The 18,669-nt window shown below is 37.5% G+C and overlaps 1 protein-coding gene across 1 annotated transcript in view; it reads right to left on the bottom strand.

Annotated features, from left to right (window-relative positions):
- Positions 1 to 1,290: 1,290 nt before the first annotated feature.
- The window catches only part of NUDT9 (nudix hydrolase 9), a 43,970-nt gene continuing 26,591 nt past the window's right edge, over positions 1,291 to 18,669 (bottom strand). Inside the window, exons 6-8 of the mRNA XM_005904476.3 lie at positions 17,419 to 17,565; positions 15,894 to 15,978; positions 1,291 to 10,835 (exon numbers count right to left, since the gene is read on the bottom strand). Of these exons, the coding sequence (XP_005904538.1) occupies positions 10,660 to 10,835; positions 15,894 to 15,978; positions 17,419 to 17,565 (408 nt within the window). The 3' untranslated portion in view covers positions 1,291 to 10,659. The remainder of the gene's footprint in view (positions 10,836 to 15,893; positions 15,979 to 17,418; positions 17,566 to 18,669) is intronic.

The raw sequence follows: 18,669 nt of genomic DNA, 5'->3' as shown, positions 1-18,669 counted from the left end.
TATAGATAATTAACAATGTTATGATAGTTTCAGGTAGACAGCAAAGCGATTTAGTTATACATATATATACATATATCCATTCTACCCAAACTCCCCTCCCATCCAGGCGGCCACATGACACTGAGCACAGTCCCCTGACCCGTGGTGGTTATCCATTTTAAATATAACAGTTTATACATTAGACTCAACTGCTTTTTATTCCAGAGAGAAAGGTACATCGCTGATGAGTATAATGCTTGATAGTGGCTTGAAGCCCGTTCTCATTTAGAATCAAATCTCTTTGTAATGAATAACGCATTGCCTCATGTTGTTTTACCTTGTTGCTGTTTTTTTTACAAGCTTGAACAATCTGGAGAAAGTTCCAGTGCTCAGGTAACCTTCTGGTTGTATTTTCAAATGATGCGTTCATCATTTTAAGTTTTTAAATGTTTGAAATGACTGACATCATGTCTCTTGTTACAGAGATTTAACACTTACCCACCCCAAGGAGCAACATTTTCCCCTCAGATCCCACTTGCCCCACCTGTACAACTGCCCCTGGTAAGCATGGGTTTGGGGAAATCTCAAGTTACGAAAAGTCGTTATTAGTCGGATGACAGTTATAACACTTTGCAGATTTGGACACAGACATAAAAGGCATTAAGAAACCATCAGGCAGCAGCTATTCAGACTTTCCTCCCTGCACAGCTTGCAGAGTGCGACCAGGGGAGCAAGTACCCCTCCAGGGCTTCAGTGACTTCTTCCAATTTCTCCCTACACTTGTGATCAAAGAGGTGGTTATACTGAATTACCTCGACTATGATGAGCTTAGTTACGCTTCAGTCGTGTCCAACTCTGTGCAACCCCATAGACAGCAGCCCACCAGGCTCCCTCGTCCCTGGAATTCTCCAGGCAAGAACACTGGAGTGGGTTGCCATTTCCTTCTGCAATGCATGAAAGTGAAAAGTGAAAGTGAAGTCGCTCAGTCATGTCCAACCCTTAGGGACCCCATGGACTGCAGCCTACCAGGCTTCTCTGTCCATGGGATTTTCCAGGCAAGAGTACTGGAGTGGGGTGCCATTGCCTTCTCCATACTTTCAGGAAGGGAATGCTAACCTTTGTCTATATTACCTGTTCTTTTTCTCCTTTTAAATCACCTTGTTGCCTTCTCTAAGAAGTTTTTCCCCCCACCCCTAACGTTTTCTCACAGGTCAAACAATACAATTATTTTGCTCTTCTTGTACCCTCTTCAGTCTCTAATATCCGAATTCTTACAACATCTTGTTTAATAAAGGCCAGAACAACACTAACTACATAACAGAAACACCTTTATTGGGACAGACAGGATTCATTTGGCTAATATTTACTGTCTGCCAGATAAAGTGGTCTATAGTGATCGCTAGAAAAACAAAAAATATGAGTAAGCTTGCAATCTGATAAAGAAAAGAGATTCATAAGTGAAAAAAAAAATGCACTGGGCTGGCCAAAAAATTTTGCTCAGGTTTTTCTGTAACATCTTAATGGAAAAACTCCAATGAAGTTTTTGGCCAACCCAATATTTGCTAAGTGCTTCTAGACGGAAATCCAAATCCAACTGACTTAGGCTGTGCGTCAGAGTTCATTCACAGAGGAGAGGCAGCCAAGCCAGGTTATGAGGAGTGAGGCACTCCAGGTAGAGGAACAGTCAGTGCTGAGGACGTGGCAGCTCAGGGAACAACCAGCGCAATGAGGCTACAACACAGGCTGGGACACATAACATAAACAATAGCTAGGCAATGTTGTTTGGAAAAGTTTATACACATTTTAAAATAGCATCTTGTTTAACTGCTTGTCTATTGTCTAAATACTTTTAAAGTAGAAACACAACTTTGCATAATTTTTTTCATATTTAAATGTAACAAAATAACTTCCCTTTGCTTATATTTAATTTCAAACTGTTTCTCCGCTTTAAGTAGGCTTTTGTAAGCTGTTACTAAAGTGACTGTCCTCAGTGGAACATTCTTTCCCTTTAATGTTTTCACATGACGTAACGGACTCTGAGGCTTCCCAAGTGGCACTCATGGTAAAGAACCTGCCTGCCAATGCAGGAGACCTAAGAGACACAGGTTCAATCCCTGGGTCAGGAAGATCCCCTGGAGGATGGCAACCCACTGCCATATTCTTGGCTGGAGAATTCCATGGACAAAGGAGCCTGGCAGGCTACAGTCCATAGGGTCGTAAAGAGTCAGACACAACTGAAGCATAAGGACTTAGCCTGCATGCAATGGACTCTTAAGACACTAAATTTCTAAGTTTTTGCGTTTATAACTAACTGCTATTTGTTTCCAGTCAGGTACACTGGTTCTTTTCTCTTTTTTTGGCTGAAATCCAGTAAGATTTGTTTTAAATTGATGCAAAACCTTGGAGTCTTGGTTTATAATTTGAATTTATTAATTGCTACTAAAATCATATGCCTAAAATTATGTAAATCTATGTGTAATTCTTGCCCAGAGAATTCCATGCATAGAGGGAGCCTGGTGGGCTACAGTATATAGGATCGTAAAGAGCTGGACACCACAAAACAGACTTAGCACACACATGTGGCGATAAAAAGAATTACTAGTATTTGAAACAGATGCTCTTCCTTCCACCAGATGGCAGAACAGTATTAAAAATCAGGCAAAGATGGCCTACCAAAACTATCAACGCATAAGGCAGGTTTCTGGGCTTTAGGTTTGACTACTTAAGCAAAATAAACATACTTTTTAAAAGAAAAATATGACTCGAAGTTCAATCTAGAGTCTAATTTCCACCAACTAGAAGGTGGGCTCCATGAGAGCATATAATTGCTCAATAAATACTTGGGTGGGTGGATGGACTGACGAGTAATCAATGAACACATGAGGAAAAAAAGCTAAAACAAAATGTTCCACTTTGTTTTATTCGCAACTCACTTCCCCTCCCCCGCCCTTTTTTTTTTTTTTTTTTGTAGATTCCAATTCCTCTTCCTTTTCCATTTCCTAATAATCCAAATCAGGTAATTATACTTAAAGTTTTCCTTCAAGAAAGTATTTAAATGGGTACAAAAACCTTGAAAACTCTTGAGATTCATTCATTCCTTTCCAGGAAGCTGATACCAAAAATAATGGTTCTCATTATCCTTTGGGGACCATTAGTGGGAACCATTAGTGAAGCCTTTGAACTAGATTTAAGGTTATGGTTATGGTATAAAAGGATTATGTAAATTTTACTTTTGACAAGACTTTACTGGATGAGGAAAATTACACAGAATGACAAAGTCACAAACCAAAAAATAGTGTATAACACAGCATATTAATTCCAAAATTTTAACAATACTTCTATTATAATTATAGGAAATTATATTATTAAAGTTGTGAAGTTATTGGGAATTTCCTGGTCTCCGGTGGTTAGGACTTGGCACTTTCACTGATGGGCCAAGGTTCCATTCCTGGTCAAGGAGCTAAGATTCTGCAAGCTGTGAGTCTTGCCCAAAAAAAACAAAAAAAAAAAGATTCCCAAATATAGTCTTTTTTCCAACATCGTAAGCGTAAGTTTCATCATCTTTCCAAGAAATCCCAGCTAAATTTGCAGTCAACAACAACAACAGAATAAAAAATTTGTACTATATGTTTCCAGAGATAGCAGGTGTGAAGGCTGGGTGGGTACCATGGTGTGGGGGGAGTGGAAGCCTTAAAATATCAGTGAATGTCAATCTTACTGATGTCCTTTTATATAAGCTAAGAATTCCAAATAGCATGTTTTCATTAATCAAGTTATTATAAAATATATAACATACAAAAGATAAAATGCTGAATTATAACTTCTTGATTATTTGATTGTATCTTCTTTATTCTAGGTCCTGACACTTAATGATCTCATAGCGGTAAATACTGCCCTGTTAATCTATAAAGTTTATAAGAATACTACATTCAACACCTACAACAACACATTACACTTAAGATGAGCCAGTTCATCATACAAATTACTGTCTTTATTAATCCAGTTCATTTGGAAATGAAATAAAGCACAGTTGTTAAGTTCAAAGCCAGAAAACTATATCAATGCATGCAAGCAGCTCTACATTCACTTATTCATCTTCTCCAAACTATAAACTGACAAAACAACCTGTTCTATCATCGATGAGGATGAAGGTGAAGAGTCAAAAGATTTAAGAGTTATAGAAGAAACTACTTTAGGAGAGATGAAATAGACTTGACTATTTCTTCACTAATGAAGTATTTGCATAAATGCATATTATAATCAAACTTAAATCCCAATAGATAATTTTTTACTGAACTGCACAAAGTTCAACTTTTTAATGAGGCCCTATATTGATATAGTTTTTTTGAGTTTCAGTTTATGAAAACACAGGTAAAACACTTGGGAGTTAAAAAAGAGAAAACTAAAAAATTTCATTTCCCACATACTTTGCACACAAACATTTTCTGAAATCTAGATACCTCTCACAGCGGATGTATTTAACCTGGGATATCTTTTGCTTTAAGATGCATCATTAACTAAATGGTATACTTTATAGCTGATGGCATCTTAGAATTAGAGACCTGCAGTATTTCATAAAAATGGCAGAAAGTCAGGCCTAAATTATTGTTTGCCTGCGGTAAAACTTTTCAGGATTCGTCTATACAGATTATTTAAAGGCAATCATCCTGAGGAATATTTAAGTGTTCCAAAAACTTTAAGGTCAAACTAAATAAGAGCACAAGCCAAGTTTTAATTAGTGCTCTTTCTACAATCCACTCTAAGCATTATGATAGTCCATTTCCAAATGTAAATCATAGAAGTTCTAGCATACTCCTAATCATGTTAGAATTTATATATATACATATATATATATGAATACGTATTCTGAAAATGTCTGGGGAAACTACTGTCAACAATTAATTATTGATGATTCCAAAATCGGCAAGTTCATCTTCACATCAAAACATGGCTAAAACAGCACTGGCCTGTGGTGGGTAAGTCCAGATTCTAAGCTCATCTTTAAATTAGCTGTGTGACCTTGGGTAGATGTATTGATTTACCGCCAAAGTCTCTTCCAGTGAAAATACTGACTCCTCACACATACGACTTATTCGAAAGTTACCAAATCTGATTTCATAATACTATACTTTATTTTTCTGAATTTTATTTAAGGGTATTGTTCTTGCCTAAGAATAAGCAGACTAGTGTTTAGCTTACACATTCTTGCACATATGTTGGGATGGACAGCACTATAAACAGAGGCATTTGCCTTTTTGACACAGGGGTCAATTCCTCAAGCAAGCTGCCGGTCTCTTAGAACAGGGCCCCATGAAAGCTACGAAGCAATACTAACAAGTGGAACTGCCTGTGTAAGCAAACCCTAGAAGCAAAATCGTAGCTGTCCTAAAATTCTGGTCCAAGTATCGTTCTCACAGGGAATTCACACACAATTTAAGAAAGATGGCACTTGTATATAAGTGTATACAGCCAGTTTCTCAACCATTCACATCAATTTTCTGTATTTCAGATATAGTAAATACCATTACAAGGCAGTTACAAAAAAACAGTTCTATGAATTAAGGGAGTTCAAATCTAAATCTTGCATATTCATTTTAAAATCTTACATCACCTAAATAAAACATAAGCAGCAAAATGGAATTAATTTCTCAGCAAAAACAAAGATTTGCATATAGAAAATAGTTTAGCTTATATACATACTAAGTTAAAAATAAGCTAAAGCTAAACCCATTGTTTTCACTGATCCTTGATATTTTTTTCTTTCACAGTTAATCATTTCTATCTTGAACCAACTTGGGGTAAGTATTCATTTTTAAGCTACTATAAACTACAAATCTACTTAATGGGCTGAAGCTATCCCAATAATTTTTTTTTAGGGCTTCTTTGGGTAAGACTTTTTTGCTATGGTTATACTGATAAAATCAAGTGATATTTAATCTCAGAAAAGGTAAGAATAATTCTTCTGAACCATAAAAATTTATGGCCGAATGGAACCCAAGTAATCGACCTAAGGTAAAACTCATGAGTTATAAACTCATTTTCCTCCAAGATCATTAGATCAGAATTTCAGCAGATCTAAAAAGGTATTCTTTTGATAATGCCCATAGCATTTGACAAAATTTCAGCTTACATAAATTAGGTTAAGAAATTTCAAACAGTAAATTTTACCTCAAGCTTATTTTTGTCTTATGGACAATTCATAGTTAACAGTGAGAAAAATCCACTCTGAAACTACCAAATCTAGAAACGCTCTCATCTCCAAGCAAGGCAACAAATCTCCTTAACACAAAAGCATCAGCACTCTCGATGGAAACTCTACAAACTTTGAGACTTCTACTCTGATTCTCACCCAAGTTTGCTTTCATTTAAAATATATATAAAACAGAGAAAGAGACCAAAAAGGTATATTCCTTTTAAATATCTGAATTCATGTCAAATAAAATTAAAATTGATGCTTTTGAACGGTGGTGTTGGAGAAGACTCTTCAGAGTCTCTTGGACAGCAAGGAGATCCAACCAATCTATGCTAAAGGAGATCAGTCCTGAATATTCATTGAAAGGACCAATGCTGAAGCTGAAACTCCAATACTTTGGCCACCTGATGCGAAGAACTGACTCACTGGAAAAGAAGACCCTGGTGCTGGGAAAGACTGAAGGCGGGAGGACAGGGGGCGACAGAGGATGAGATGGTTGCGTGGCATCACCAACTCAATGGACACGAGTTTGAGTAAACTTCGGGAGCTGGTGATGGACAGGGAGGCCTGGCGTGCTGCAGTCCATGGGGTCGCAAAGAGTCAGACACAACTGAGCAACTGAACTAACTGAAGATTATATACAGTATGTATTTATTTTAACTTATCTCAAGAGAAACTGATGAATCAAAATATTCTCAATTTGAATTTTGAGAAAGAAACTGGATTTCACCCAAGTTTTCCTTCTGACAAAGTTTCATTGCCCCAGAGTACTTATTCTGTGTTTCTTACCACTTCAAATGATCTTATCAGGCCACCAAGGGTGAAGTGAGAGGAATTAAGTTCTGTGTTGCAGAAAAGACACTTAATGGTTCAATTTATCAGCATTTAGGTATAAAAGAACCACGTTACTTTCCTTCTCCCAACACACATGACTGTACCAATACTAATCCATCAATGTTAAATAAATATAATATGGGAGACATGGGAGGAGGCAAGAAAAAAATGATGGCAAAAATACCTAGTTAACTATAATCTGTATTGTATATTTTGGCAGAAATAATTCTCTTACTACTATGTCAGAAGTTACACGGTGAGTAAAATCTCCAAATATCTTTTTTTTTTAATTTATTTATTTGGCTGCATCAGGGCTTAGTTGTGGCACTTGGAAACTTTAATCTTTGCTGTGGCTTGCAGGGTGCTTTTTTAGTTGCAGCATGTGAACTCTTACTCGCAGCATGAGGAACCTAGTTTCCTGACCAGGGATCAAACCCAGGCCCGCTGTGCTGTGAGCATGGAATTTTAGCCACTGGACCACCAAGGAAGTCCCTCCAAGTATCTTTTAAGCATTACTAGACATTTTAAATCAGAGAAGGCAGTGGCACCCCACTCCAGTACTCTTGCCTGGAAAATCCCATGGACGGAGGAGCCTGGTAGGCTGCAGTCCATGGGGTCACTAAGAGTCAGACATGACTGAGCGACTTCACTTTCACTTTTCACTTTCATGCATTGGAGAAGGAAATGGCAACCCACTCCAGTGTTCTTGCCTGGAGAATCCCAGGGACGGGGGAACCTGTTGGGCTGCCGTCCATGGGGTCACACAGAGTCGGACACACTGAAGTGATGTAGCAGCAGCAGCAGCATACATTTTAAATACTTTCATCCTAAGAGTTGAATAGCCTCAGATTGTGCCCATACTGATGTTAATAATATGATTAAAATAGATGTAAACAAGACCAAAAAAATTACACGTGCTTCTTCAGATGATGTACTTTAAAATCAATATATTTATTAAAACTTCACAAATATTTTAGAAAATAACAGCAACCACCGTAAGTCCTTATACTGTAAGACAGAGTAGCATTTAGCTTCTGAAAGTGGTTAGAAATTTTAGGCGCCCTCTTTGGCAGGTTTAGTATCTTGCTTCTATTTGCATTTGAAATGCTTTAAAGTCTTAAGAACAACCTGCTACCAAGACAAACACTGGGCGTAACCACTCATCCGTAGGTTAAGATATGATCAATAAGTCAGTCGTCTCTGGGCCATGATTACGCCAACAAGCTCAGTAACATGAGCCAAATCAGATGTGGCTCTTAAATTTCAAGTAACAAGCCATAAATGTGCTATGGATAACATGAGTATTGCTTAAGTAATAAAGAATCTACCAAACTACAAACTTAAAGTAAGAAATAATAAAAGCTTCACAACCGTAGTAAGGAACACAAAAGACAGAGAATTGTTTCTGGGACCTCGCAAATCCAGTTCTGTTGCTTACTGAATAAACCTTGGGGCAACCTTTCTAAATTTCATTTTCATCTGTGAAGTGGGAATAATACCACCTAACTTCACAGGATTCTTGTGAGGATTGAGAGCTATAACATAGATAGTCAAGAAATGGTATCCACACTATTTATTTGACTAAATGTCTCTAAAAAACAAAAATGTTCCTTATATCTAAAATATAAGAAAGGCAAATGTGAAAGCAATATCACCTATTATAGGAGTAGATATTCCTCCAGAAATGTCTTAAACTAAAATTTTAATCAGTTTTTTCTCTATTATAGATGGTGCTGGATACTTACAGTGAGATTACCTACTTCTACCCTGTCCACAGTGTATAGTAGTTTTATCGTTTTACATACTTTGTAAACGTTCCAATGAAAACTCTAAAATGCAACATGTGGATCATGTGCTTTAGTTATTCTTTAAAGACAATTTTTAATACAACCTAAAATCTTCACTAATGTCAGTTTAGACGCATCAAAACTATTAAAACATAAATAAATGTCATTCTTCAGGCAAGTACTCAAGCTTTCTCGAGAGATTTTGTTAGCAGCTTGTTTTAGAAAATCCTATTCAGTGTCAGTAAGAAGCAATTTCTTCCTGTCAAACAGTGAAAGAAGAATCAAATTCTTCCACGCTGGGTCAAGGTCGTCCTACCCTTTACTCAGGGAAGCACATCCTTGTCAAGCACAAGTCCCATATACACACCCAAGGACCAGGATTTTATGGATTTTAGAAAACAAATACTGAACATAAACCTTATAACTCTTTCCGAGGGGTTTGAGGCAACAACCTGAAATCAAACATTCTAATGTTTCTCAGCAAAACAGAGGGGGAGTAAAGCCTCCTGTCAGTTCAATTAAAGTTTACCACCAAGAGCTTTGACACTAAATAAGGGGGAAAAAAAACAAAACCTTTTTTTGTTAATTTATCTTAGCCCTCATTTTGTTCTCTAGCCTAATACCTTTATCAAATATCTGAAGAAAACAACCATGCCTCTATTCCCTAAACCACCTTTTCTTCAAATGACCCACCTATAGTCCAACCGGAATGAGGATGGAATTATGACAGTCCCTCCCTCAGGTGGATAGGTGTTAGTACTATGGGACTTTCCCAACGGATATATAGGCCAGAAAGTGATAGGTCCACTGAGACAAGGCAGTGTTATCTTCCTTCCTCTTCCCTGCTTCCAAGAACACCTGGAACACCAACTCTTTCCTTTCCTCAAAGGACAATGTTAACAGTGAGTCTCAAAAACTTAAGTCAGTCCTTAACAACCCCTTCCTAACAAAGGACACTTTTAACTCCCAAAGACCTCCTCTGTCTCATTTCACTTATTTTCTGAACATCATTTTTAATTCATTTATGGTACATACAGTTACAGTAGTGAAAGTGAAAGTGGCTTAGTCATGTCCAACTCTTCTGCAACCCTACAGACTATACAGTCCATGGAATTCTCTAGGCCAGAATACTACAGTGGGTAGCCTTTCCCCACAGTTACAGTAGAGTGGAATGCATATATAAATTTAAATTACTAGTTGTCTGGACACATTTTTGTAATTCAGAATTTTTGGAAATGAGAACATGATCTTTTGTTCATCGATCTTGATCTTTTTTGACTAAAAGGGTGACTGAAATTTCCTCATATAACTTACAACTCTAAAGTCAAGAATACAAAAGTTTTCCGTTTTTGAAACCAGCTTCAACAAGATCATATAAAGCAAAGTGTGAACCAAATAATTTAAAGATAAATCAGATTAGGCGATAGTGATTGGCACTCCTCTGAGAGACGCTTGATTCGATAGGAATAGCCTTCATACCTCAAAAGTCAATGGAGAAAAACAAAACTGACACACAAGAATTACATAGAAAGCAGAAATTATGGCTGAACAGAAATTCATCTAAATTTATCTTTGTTCGAATTCTGATTCTTCAAAGAGTATCAGTTGTTTCAATTTGGTTTAATACATGCTTAAATATATACAAAATGATTGTTTACAGCGCTTTTGACAGAAGAGCAGAAAATTATGTGTTGTTTCACCACACCTGCTAATTTTATTCTGATGCAAAACCTAACTGCCTGTCATTTAATGAATAATTTCCAAGTGACCTGCCCTGCCCTTTTTACATATGAGTTCTGTGATACTGTCTTCTCCTCCGTACATGCTCCTTTCCTGGCTTTTGGCTTACATGGAGACTGTGAGCTGTTACCCAGGGCAGCCAGTCTCAGAGTCCTTACTCCAGTGTGCATCTCGTTTCTCTGCCACACTTTTGATGAACTGAGCGTGACTAGCATAAAGCTTGAGTTTATCGCTGATATCCATCCATTTCACCTTTCCAGCATCATCTCCAGCTTCTAAAGTAAGGTTATCCATTATTTCACCTGGTACCAAAGAAAAAAACATCATCAAGAAACTGTAATGTATTTAGTCACTTCTGTTTCTGCATATCCTGTACCTTCAAGTATTCTTATTCAAAATAATTTTAAATCATCATATTAACTGGCAGACTGAATTAAAAATGAGAATATTCCAAATTTCCCAAATGCCCAAATTTTAACCAAGTTTCTAAATTTCAAGTAAAGGTACCAATAAGCTAGCTTTTCTCAGACTTGCCTAGAGGTTCAGTGGTGAAGAATCTGCACTTCCAATGCAGAGGGTGTGCACTCACTCCCCTGGTCAGGCAGCTAGGATCCCACATGCCACAGGGTGCAGAAAAAAAAAAAAAGAAGCTTTTCTCTCTCTTGCTCCTTCTCAGCTCAACTCAATCACTCAGTCGTGTTCAACTCTTTACAACCCCATGGACTGCAGCATGCCAGGCTTCCCTGTCCTTCACCATCTCCCAGAGCTTGCTCAAACTCATGTCCATTGAATCAGCGACCCCATCCAACCATCTCATCCTCTGTCGTTGCCTTCTCCTCCTGCCTTCAATCTTTCCCAGCATCAGGGTCTTTTCCAATGAGTCAGCTCTTTGCATCAAGTGGCCAAAGCATTGGAGCTTCAGCTTCAGCATCAGTCCTTTCAGTGAATATTCAGGATTGATTTCCTTTAGGATTGACTTGTTGAATCTCCTTGCTGTCCAAGGGCTTCTCAAGAGTCCTCTCCAATACCACTCTATTTATTTATGTATTTACGGCTGCAGTCCATGGTGTCGCAAGGAGTCAGACACAACTGAGCAGCTGAACAATTTATGGCTGCATGTGGGTCTTCGTTGCTCTGCGATGGCTTTCTCTAGTTGCGACAAGCAGGGGCTACTCTTCGTCGCTGAGCGTGGGCTTCTCATTGTGGTGGCTGTTGTTGTTGCAGCATGTGGGCTTAGCTGCTCCACTGCGTGTGGGATCTTCCCAGACCAGGGACTGAACCCATGTCCCCTGTATTGACAGGCAGATTCTTAACCATGGACCACTGGGGAAGTCCAGCTTTTCTCTTTAAAAAGTAAAAATATTACTCTTAAAAAAAGAAGTTTAACATTAAATAAACATGAAACCTCACATCAAAATTCCAGAGGGATTAGATTTAAACATTAAAAAAATGAAAGAAAACAATTATAAATGATTCACTTTAGAGTCATAAGGTAAGTACACTTTTCCAAGTATTACACCAAATCAGAAACCATATACTTATAAATTTTTATTAAAATATCTATAATTATCAAAAATTAAAAATAAATGTTTTCAATCACAGTTCGCAATCTAAATGGGATATTTCTGTAGAATAGTTTGGCAGTATTTATCAAGAGCTTTTAAAAAGCAAGTGCTCTTTGATAAGCATTCATGCAACAAATATCAGATTGGCTCTTATGCACCAGACTCTGTAAGAGGCACTAGGGAGACCATAAGCAACCAAATAATTTCACTTCAAAGGATTTACCCTAAGGAAATAAAAAGAAAAGCTTATTGAAGTATTCAAGACAACACTATTTATAAACGAAGAGGAAAACGAGGACATAACCAAACTTTCCATTGAGAGGGCACAGATTAAATAAATGATAAGAGTCCACTGGATTCCCATATAATCATTAAAAGTGAAGAAGCTCTCCACATACTGACATGGAAATATGTCCGTTATGTATTAATATATTAAGTGAAATTGTAAGTAACAAAATAAAATGTAGAGTGTTAGCCCATTTTTATTTTAAAAACAGCTATACAAATGTGGAAGAAAATAAAATGTTAACAGTCATTACCTTTGGGAAATGAAATAACTGCTGCTTTAAAATTCTTTCCACTTTATGTCACCTATTTCCTAAATAACTCATTCTAAACACATGTATCCTTTATAATGATTACATTTGAAATAATAAAATAATAATGCTGCTTCTTAAAAGAATCAATCGAATAGTTTAGCACATGAAAGAGAAAGTGTTAGTCACTCAGTCGTGTCCAACTCTGTGACCGCAAGGACTATAGGCCCGCCAGGCTCCTCTGTCCATGGGATTTCCCAGGCAAGAATACTGGAGTGGATTGCCATTCCCTTCTCCAAGGGATTTTCTCAACCCAGGGATCAAATCCAGGTTTCCTGCATTGCAGGAGAATTCTTTACTGTCTAAGCCACCAGGGAAGCCCATTTCAGCACAAAGGTTTCTAAATCCCAGTGCTAAAGTGACAGCTCTTGGTGTACCTTCATGGCAAATACAATAAACGATAACCAATGGAGAACCAGAATTAAGAAGTAAACCTGAGTCTAAAAGTTAAAATATGATTATCTAAATAACAATGTTCTCCAACAGGCTCTTTATCAGATCCAATAACATCTGAAAAGTATACTGCCCTCTGGTCAACTAATAAACTACACAAAGCGAAATTTTAAAAAGTTAGTAAAGTTTATATGTCTGACATTTAAAGAGCCTGCAGGTCATCACTCCCATCTTCACACCAAAAAAATACAAACTGAAAATCAACAACTCTTCTTGAATATGCACAGGAGCCTGCTATGTCCCCCTTTGCCTGGCAAAGCAATAAAGCTATGCTTTTCATGTAAGAAGCTATGCAACTTCACCCAAAACTCTGTCTCCGAGATTCGATCTGGCACTAGCTCAGAGAAGCTGAACTTTTAGTGTCGCTTCCAACTTAACACCCACAGCAATAGAGATTCCATAAAATAACAAGGGAGCATTAACTTAAAGAACTGCATGGCTCAGATCTTATTTAAGTAGTCTCTAGGGAAATCAAAAGATGAAAGGAGGTGGAAAAAAAAAAACCACTGGGAGGAAATTTTGGTCTCTGACACCTACAATTATAGCAAATAATAAGTATAGCCTAACTCCTAGCTATGTTTAGACAAACATAAAACCTCACACTAGAGGTCTATTTGCCTCAGTCCCTTTTACTAGATACATCATGTTCACCTTCCAAAAACACTAGAAGGCATGCTAAAAGGCAAAGACCACAGTCTGAGGAGACAAAGGATCAGAATCAAACTCAGATATGGCAGAGATGTGAAATTATCAGACTGCAAAATTTTTTTTACGTTTAGAGAAAGAATGAAACAGTGAAACCAATGATTTGAACAACTCAGACACTATATAATCAACCACTAGAGGATCAGTCATTGTTTTTTAACTTCAAAAATAAATAGCTAACAAATTTATCAGTACTTAAGTTGCAGAGACCTGCTTCTAAATCACATATGCATTATTTTTCCTTCTGAAATATTTAAGTTCTTAATACCAAAATGAATTGTTCTAATACTTAGCTTACAGTTGTTGTATAGAAGTAATGAAACTTGTGCTGGGAGTTTCCCCAAGTTCAGCAAGAATATAAAAGTGACAAATCTAGTTGCAGCCAATTTTATAAGGAAAAAACTGAGTCCAAGAGAACATGTGATTTGCACAAGGTTATACTGAGACAGGAAGGGGCAAGGCATAACCTTTAATGATACAGCCACTGAGGACACAATATAAACTGGTTAAACCCAACTAGGTCCAAGATGGCAGACTAGATCTTGATATGTTCATTATAATACATCAGCATATGCTAAATAACACACCCACAGGAGTCGGGACAGTTCTGAGGCTAACCATAAAAGGTCAAAAAGTGAGTGTGATCCAATCCCTGGAAATCCCCTCCCCCTTTTCCAAAACAGCCAGAATAATTCTCCCACTCATTAGCCTATGAAATTACCCAGCCCATAAAAACCAAACACCCCATATTTCAGAGTCTCTTGCTTTCTGAGACAGCCTATACTCTGTCTATGGAGTGTGTGCTGCTGCTGCTGCTAAGTCGCTTCAGTCGTGTCCGACTCTGTGCGACCCCATAGACGACGGCAGCCCACCAGGCTCTGCCGTCCCTGGGATTCTCCAGGCAAGAACACTGGAGTGGGTTGCCATTTCCTTCTCCAATGCATGAAAGTGAAAAGTGAAAGTGAAGTTGCTCAGTCATGTCCGACTCCTGGTGACCCCATGGACTGCAGCCCACCAGGCTCCTCCGTCCATGGGATTTTCCAGGCAAGAGTACTGGAGTGGGGTGCCATTGCCTTCTCCATATGTAGTGTGTACCTCCCTGAATAAATCTGTGCTCACTCTACTTCAGCTCGCTCTTGAATTCCTTCCTGCATGAAGCCAAGGACTCTCACTTGGCAGTCCATCCCAGGGACTTGCCTGAGACCTCAGACATGATCAGTCTCTCTCCCCCCATGTTTCCAGCAACAGTTGGAATGCAACATGAAGGCAACATTCAGCAACCATGAATACAACAATTAGTTCCCTGATATGGTACCACTTCATTTTGCTACAGATGAAAACAAAGTATCTAAAAGGTCATCCAATTTAGCAATAAAATGTTTCAAGAGAAGCCACTCAACAAATATTAAAATTGCAATTAATTTTCTAAATAGCAGATTCCCCCTTGCTTTTTACAATAACAGATTTCCACCCACCTGCTAAATTTTTAAATCCACTGACCAGAAAAAAATCATCCATTTGAAGTTTGTTCAACAGTTGCAATTTTTTCGGTATTATTTTGCATTTTAAGAATACATGCTTACTATAAAATTATTTCAAACATTAAGACAGACATAAATCCCATTTCCTTTATTATACTCGTACTTCCTACCCAAATCTTCTGCTTTTGCTTTTGCTTTTGTTTCATACAAATGGACTCAAACAATTTGACAACTTTAAGGCACATAATCAGTTTATAATTTTAACCTTAATTTTACATGCTGCTGCTGCTAAGTCGCTTCAGTCGTGTCTGACTCACCAATGGATTAAAGGAGATTCGTTACTGGTAACACTTTTAAAGCTTTCTTCTACATATTCTTTCATTTTTTAAAATATATTATCTTAATATCAACAATCTGATTTCATACAAATATACTTCTATAATCATTAGATGACTGACTTAAAATACTGAAATAGTCCAGATTTAATTGTGTCCTAGTAGGCTGCTTGACTTAAATTGATCCACTAATTCAGTTAGTTTAATGAACATTAGTAAAATTACCTGTTTCATCATGGTAATTCACAGCTTCTGTCTCCATCCATGCATTATCAGTGTTTCGAGGATCATCAACATAACCTTTATATATCTGTTTTTTTTAAAGGAGACAGATGAGAAAAAAAGCGTAGAGTGAAAAGGAATGGGTAGAGCAGAACATGCTGCCTTCTTCAGAATCAGAAATATCCGTTGCAAAACAATGCACATTTCATTAACATTAATTAATTGTACACTTAAAAAATGGTTAAGTGGGCATATTATATGCTATGTGCTTTTTATCACACACACACACACACAAAAGAAATATAAATATTACAGAACCTTTAATGTAACATTCCATATGCTTGTTCTAAATGTCCCAGGGAGGGAATCCCCTGGTGGTCCAGTGGTTAGGACTTGGTGCCTTTACCAGGGGAAACTAAGATTCCTCAAAAAGAAAAAGTGGCCAAAAAAAGTCAATGTGAAAATGAAATTAACAAAGTAAAGTGATTCCATTTATAATAGCATCAAATGAACAAAATATTTTTTTAAATACATAAATTTCCCAGGAAACAATAGTCTCAAGAACATTCTGAGGTAGCGCTATCTAACATTCACAAAACCCTCAACACCTCAGATTCTAATTTCAGAATGTAAGAATAATCATATTTGGGCCATATGCTTTTTTTTAAGACTCTTCATGTAAATATTTTTCTGTTTTAATAATTTCTGCAGGGGGTGTGAGAGGGAGACTCAGGATATATGTGTACACACAGCTGACTCGTGCCACTTACAGCAGGAACTAGCACGGTGCTGTAAAGCAATCATACGCCAATTTAAACAATTTCCATGGTTACAGTTTTGGACATACAAAGACAGACTCTTCTAGTTAAACAAAGATCTATAAACAAGGTTAGTAAAGACTAATATTTAAGCTCTTAATACATGAAAAGACTTGGATCCAGCCATCTAACACAAATGTGACCCAAAACCCAGACAATATAAACAACTAAGAAATCCTAATTCTAGGAAGAAAATAAAGCACGTCAAACAAAAGCCAACAGCAACAAAAAAGAAAATCCATTCTTCTCCTTATTGCTAGTGCACATATGCCTCATAGTGATTTCTTAAACCACAAAGGACACATAAGCAAAACAGACATCGGACTTAAACTGTTATGAACGAGAAGCACTCTGAACGACCTAAGGTAAAATCTATGTCCTTTCAAAAAAGCTGAATTCTTGCAAATATTTTAAAAACAGAAAAGATTTACTGTTAGATGAGTGAACTCAGTATCACATTAGCTCACACTGAGTCTAAAGAAAAACTATGAGGAAAAAACGTATTATAATAAATGATGTAAAGTTGGGCTATAAAAATTTAAGTAGGAATTTACTCACAGAGAAGAGCTACAATTTGTTTTATGAACATGTATTTCAAATATACAGGTATTTCACTTTATTCAGAGAATAATCTACCAGATTTTCAGGTGAATTTTAAGTAATTTTCATTAATTCCCAGGACTAAATCCTTCTTAGAAATCATTTCTTACCACTAGATGTTCCTGGTTGAAGAGCTTCTGCAACTTTTCCTGTAATTCTCTCTTTTCAGCGCTGGACTTCTGTAAGGAGTTCAGAGCTTCCTCACCAAATTCTCTTTTCAGTGTGGCACTAATCTTCTCTCCTGGATCCACCATCCCCTGAGAGTCACATTTTTGTTTAAAAAGAAAAAGGAAAAGCTTTAATTCAATCCATAAATATTTACTGACTGATACAGCGGACATATATTGCTTTGTGGTGGGTGTTGGTTTAGGCGCTCAGTCGTCTGACTCTTGCAACCCCATGTTTTGTAGCCCGCCAGGCTCCTCTGTCCATGGGATTTCCCAGGCAAGAATACCAGAGTAGGTTGCCATTTCCTTCTCCAGGGATATGTTGCTCTATCTGTCCATAATCTTCTATAATATGCTCTTCTCTAAATCATTTGTTTCTAGTAGAAGTAGCTTAGCAGGGTATCAACCATATATATACTCAACCACAGTAAATGGTCCAAGGTTAGCCTATGATAACTGAGCCTGTCAGACCCTTTCCTGGTATTTTCCAAAGTCAAGCTACAGAAGGAAGGGCTGGAGGCAAGAATACAACAAACTGATACTTTCCCCACCAGTCATTCCAGTGACCTCCTCAATGTTCCTAGGATGTGCCAGACATATCCCAACCTTAAGGCCTTTGCAACTGCTACTGCTTCTACCTAAAGGCGCTTTCCCCAGATATCTACATGGGCCACTTGTCCACCTCCTCCAGATCTTCACTTAGATGTCGCCTTCTCTCAGGAGACCTTCTATAACCACCCTCTATCTATAATTGCAAGCTCTCCCAACACTTCCTAGTCCCCTTCTTTGCTTTAGTTTTCTTAATACTTATCACCTAACATACAAGAACTTATTCATCTTGTATGGTCTCCCTCATTGGAGTGCAGGCACCAAGAAGACAGGGATGCTTGCTCATGTAGCTCTGCCATATCCTTGGATGCTCAAAATACACTGAGGTGAACGACTCTCAAAATTATATTTAACAACAATAGTTCCCTGACTGATCAGAATTTCAAATGACAATAAAAACAGAAAATCCTATGATGATGATATCATTGTATTTTGCATTCAGCATGTGTGAAGTTTATTTGGCTCGTACAGCTACAATCTTCATTTTCATTCCATTTCACCCTACAAAGAAAGAAACCATTCTTGCAGATAGCAGAATGTGTATAGGACGAGTCATCCTCTTATCAAACTATCTCCGTTTAACAA

Source organism: Bos mutus, chromosome 6 (assembly GCF_027580195.1).
Source record: "Bos mutus isolate GX-2022 chromosome 6, NWIPB_WYAK_1.1, whole genome shotgun sequence".
Taxonomy (NCBI): Eukaryota; Metazoa; Chordata; class Mammalia; order Artiodactyla; family Bovidae; genus Bos; species Bos mutus.
This window is presented reverse-complemented; position numbering and strand designations above follow the sequence as displayed.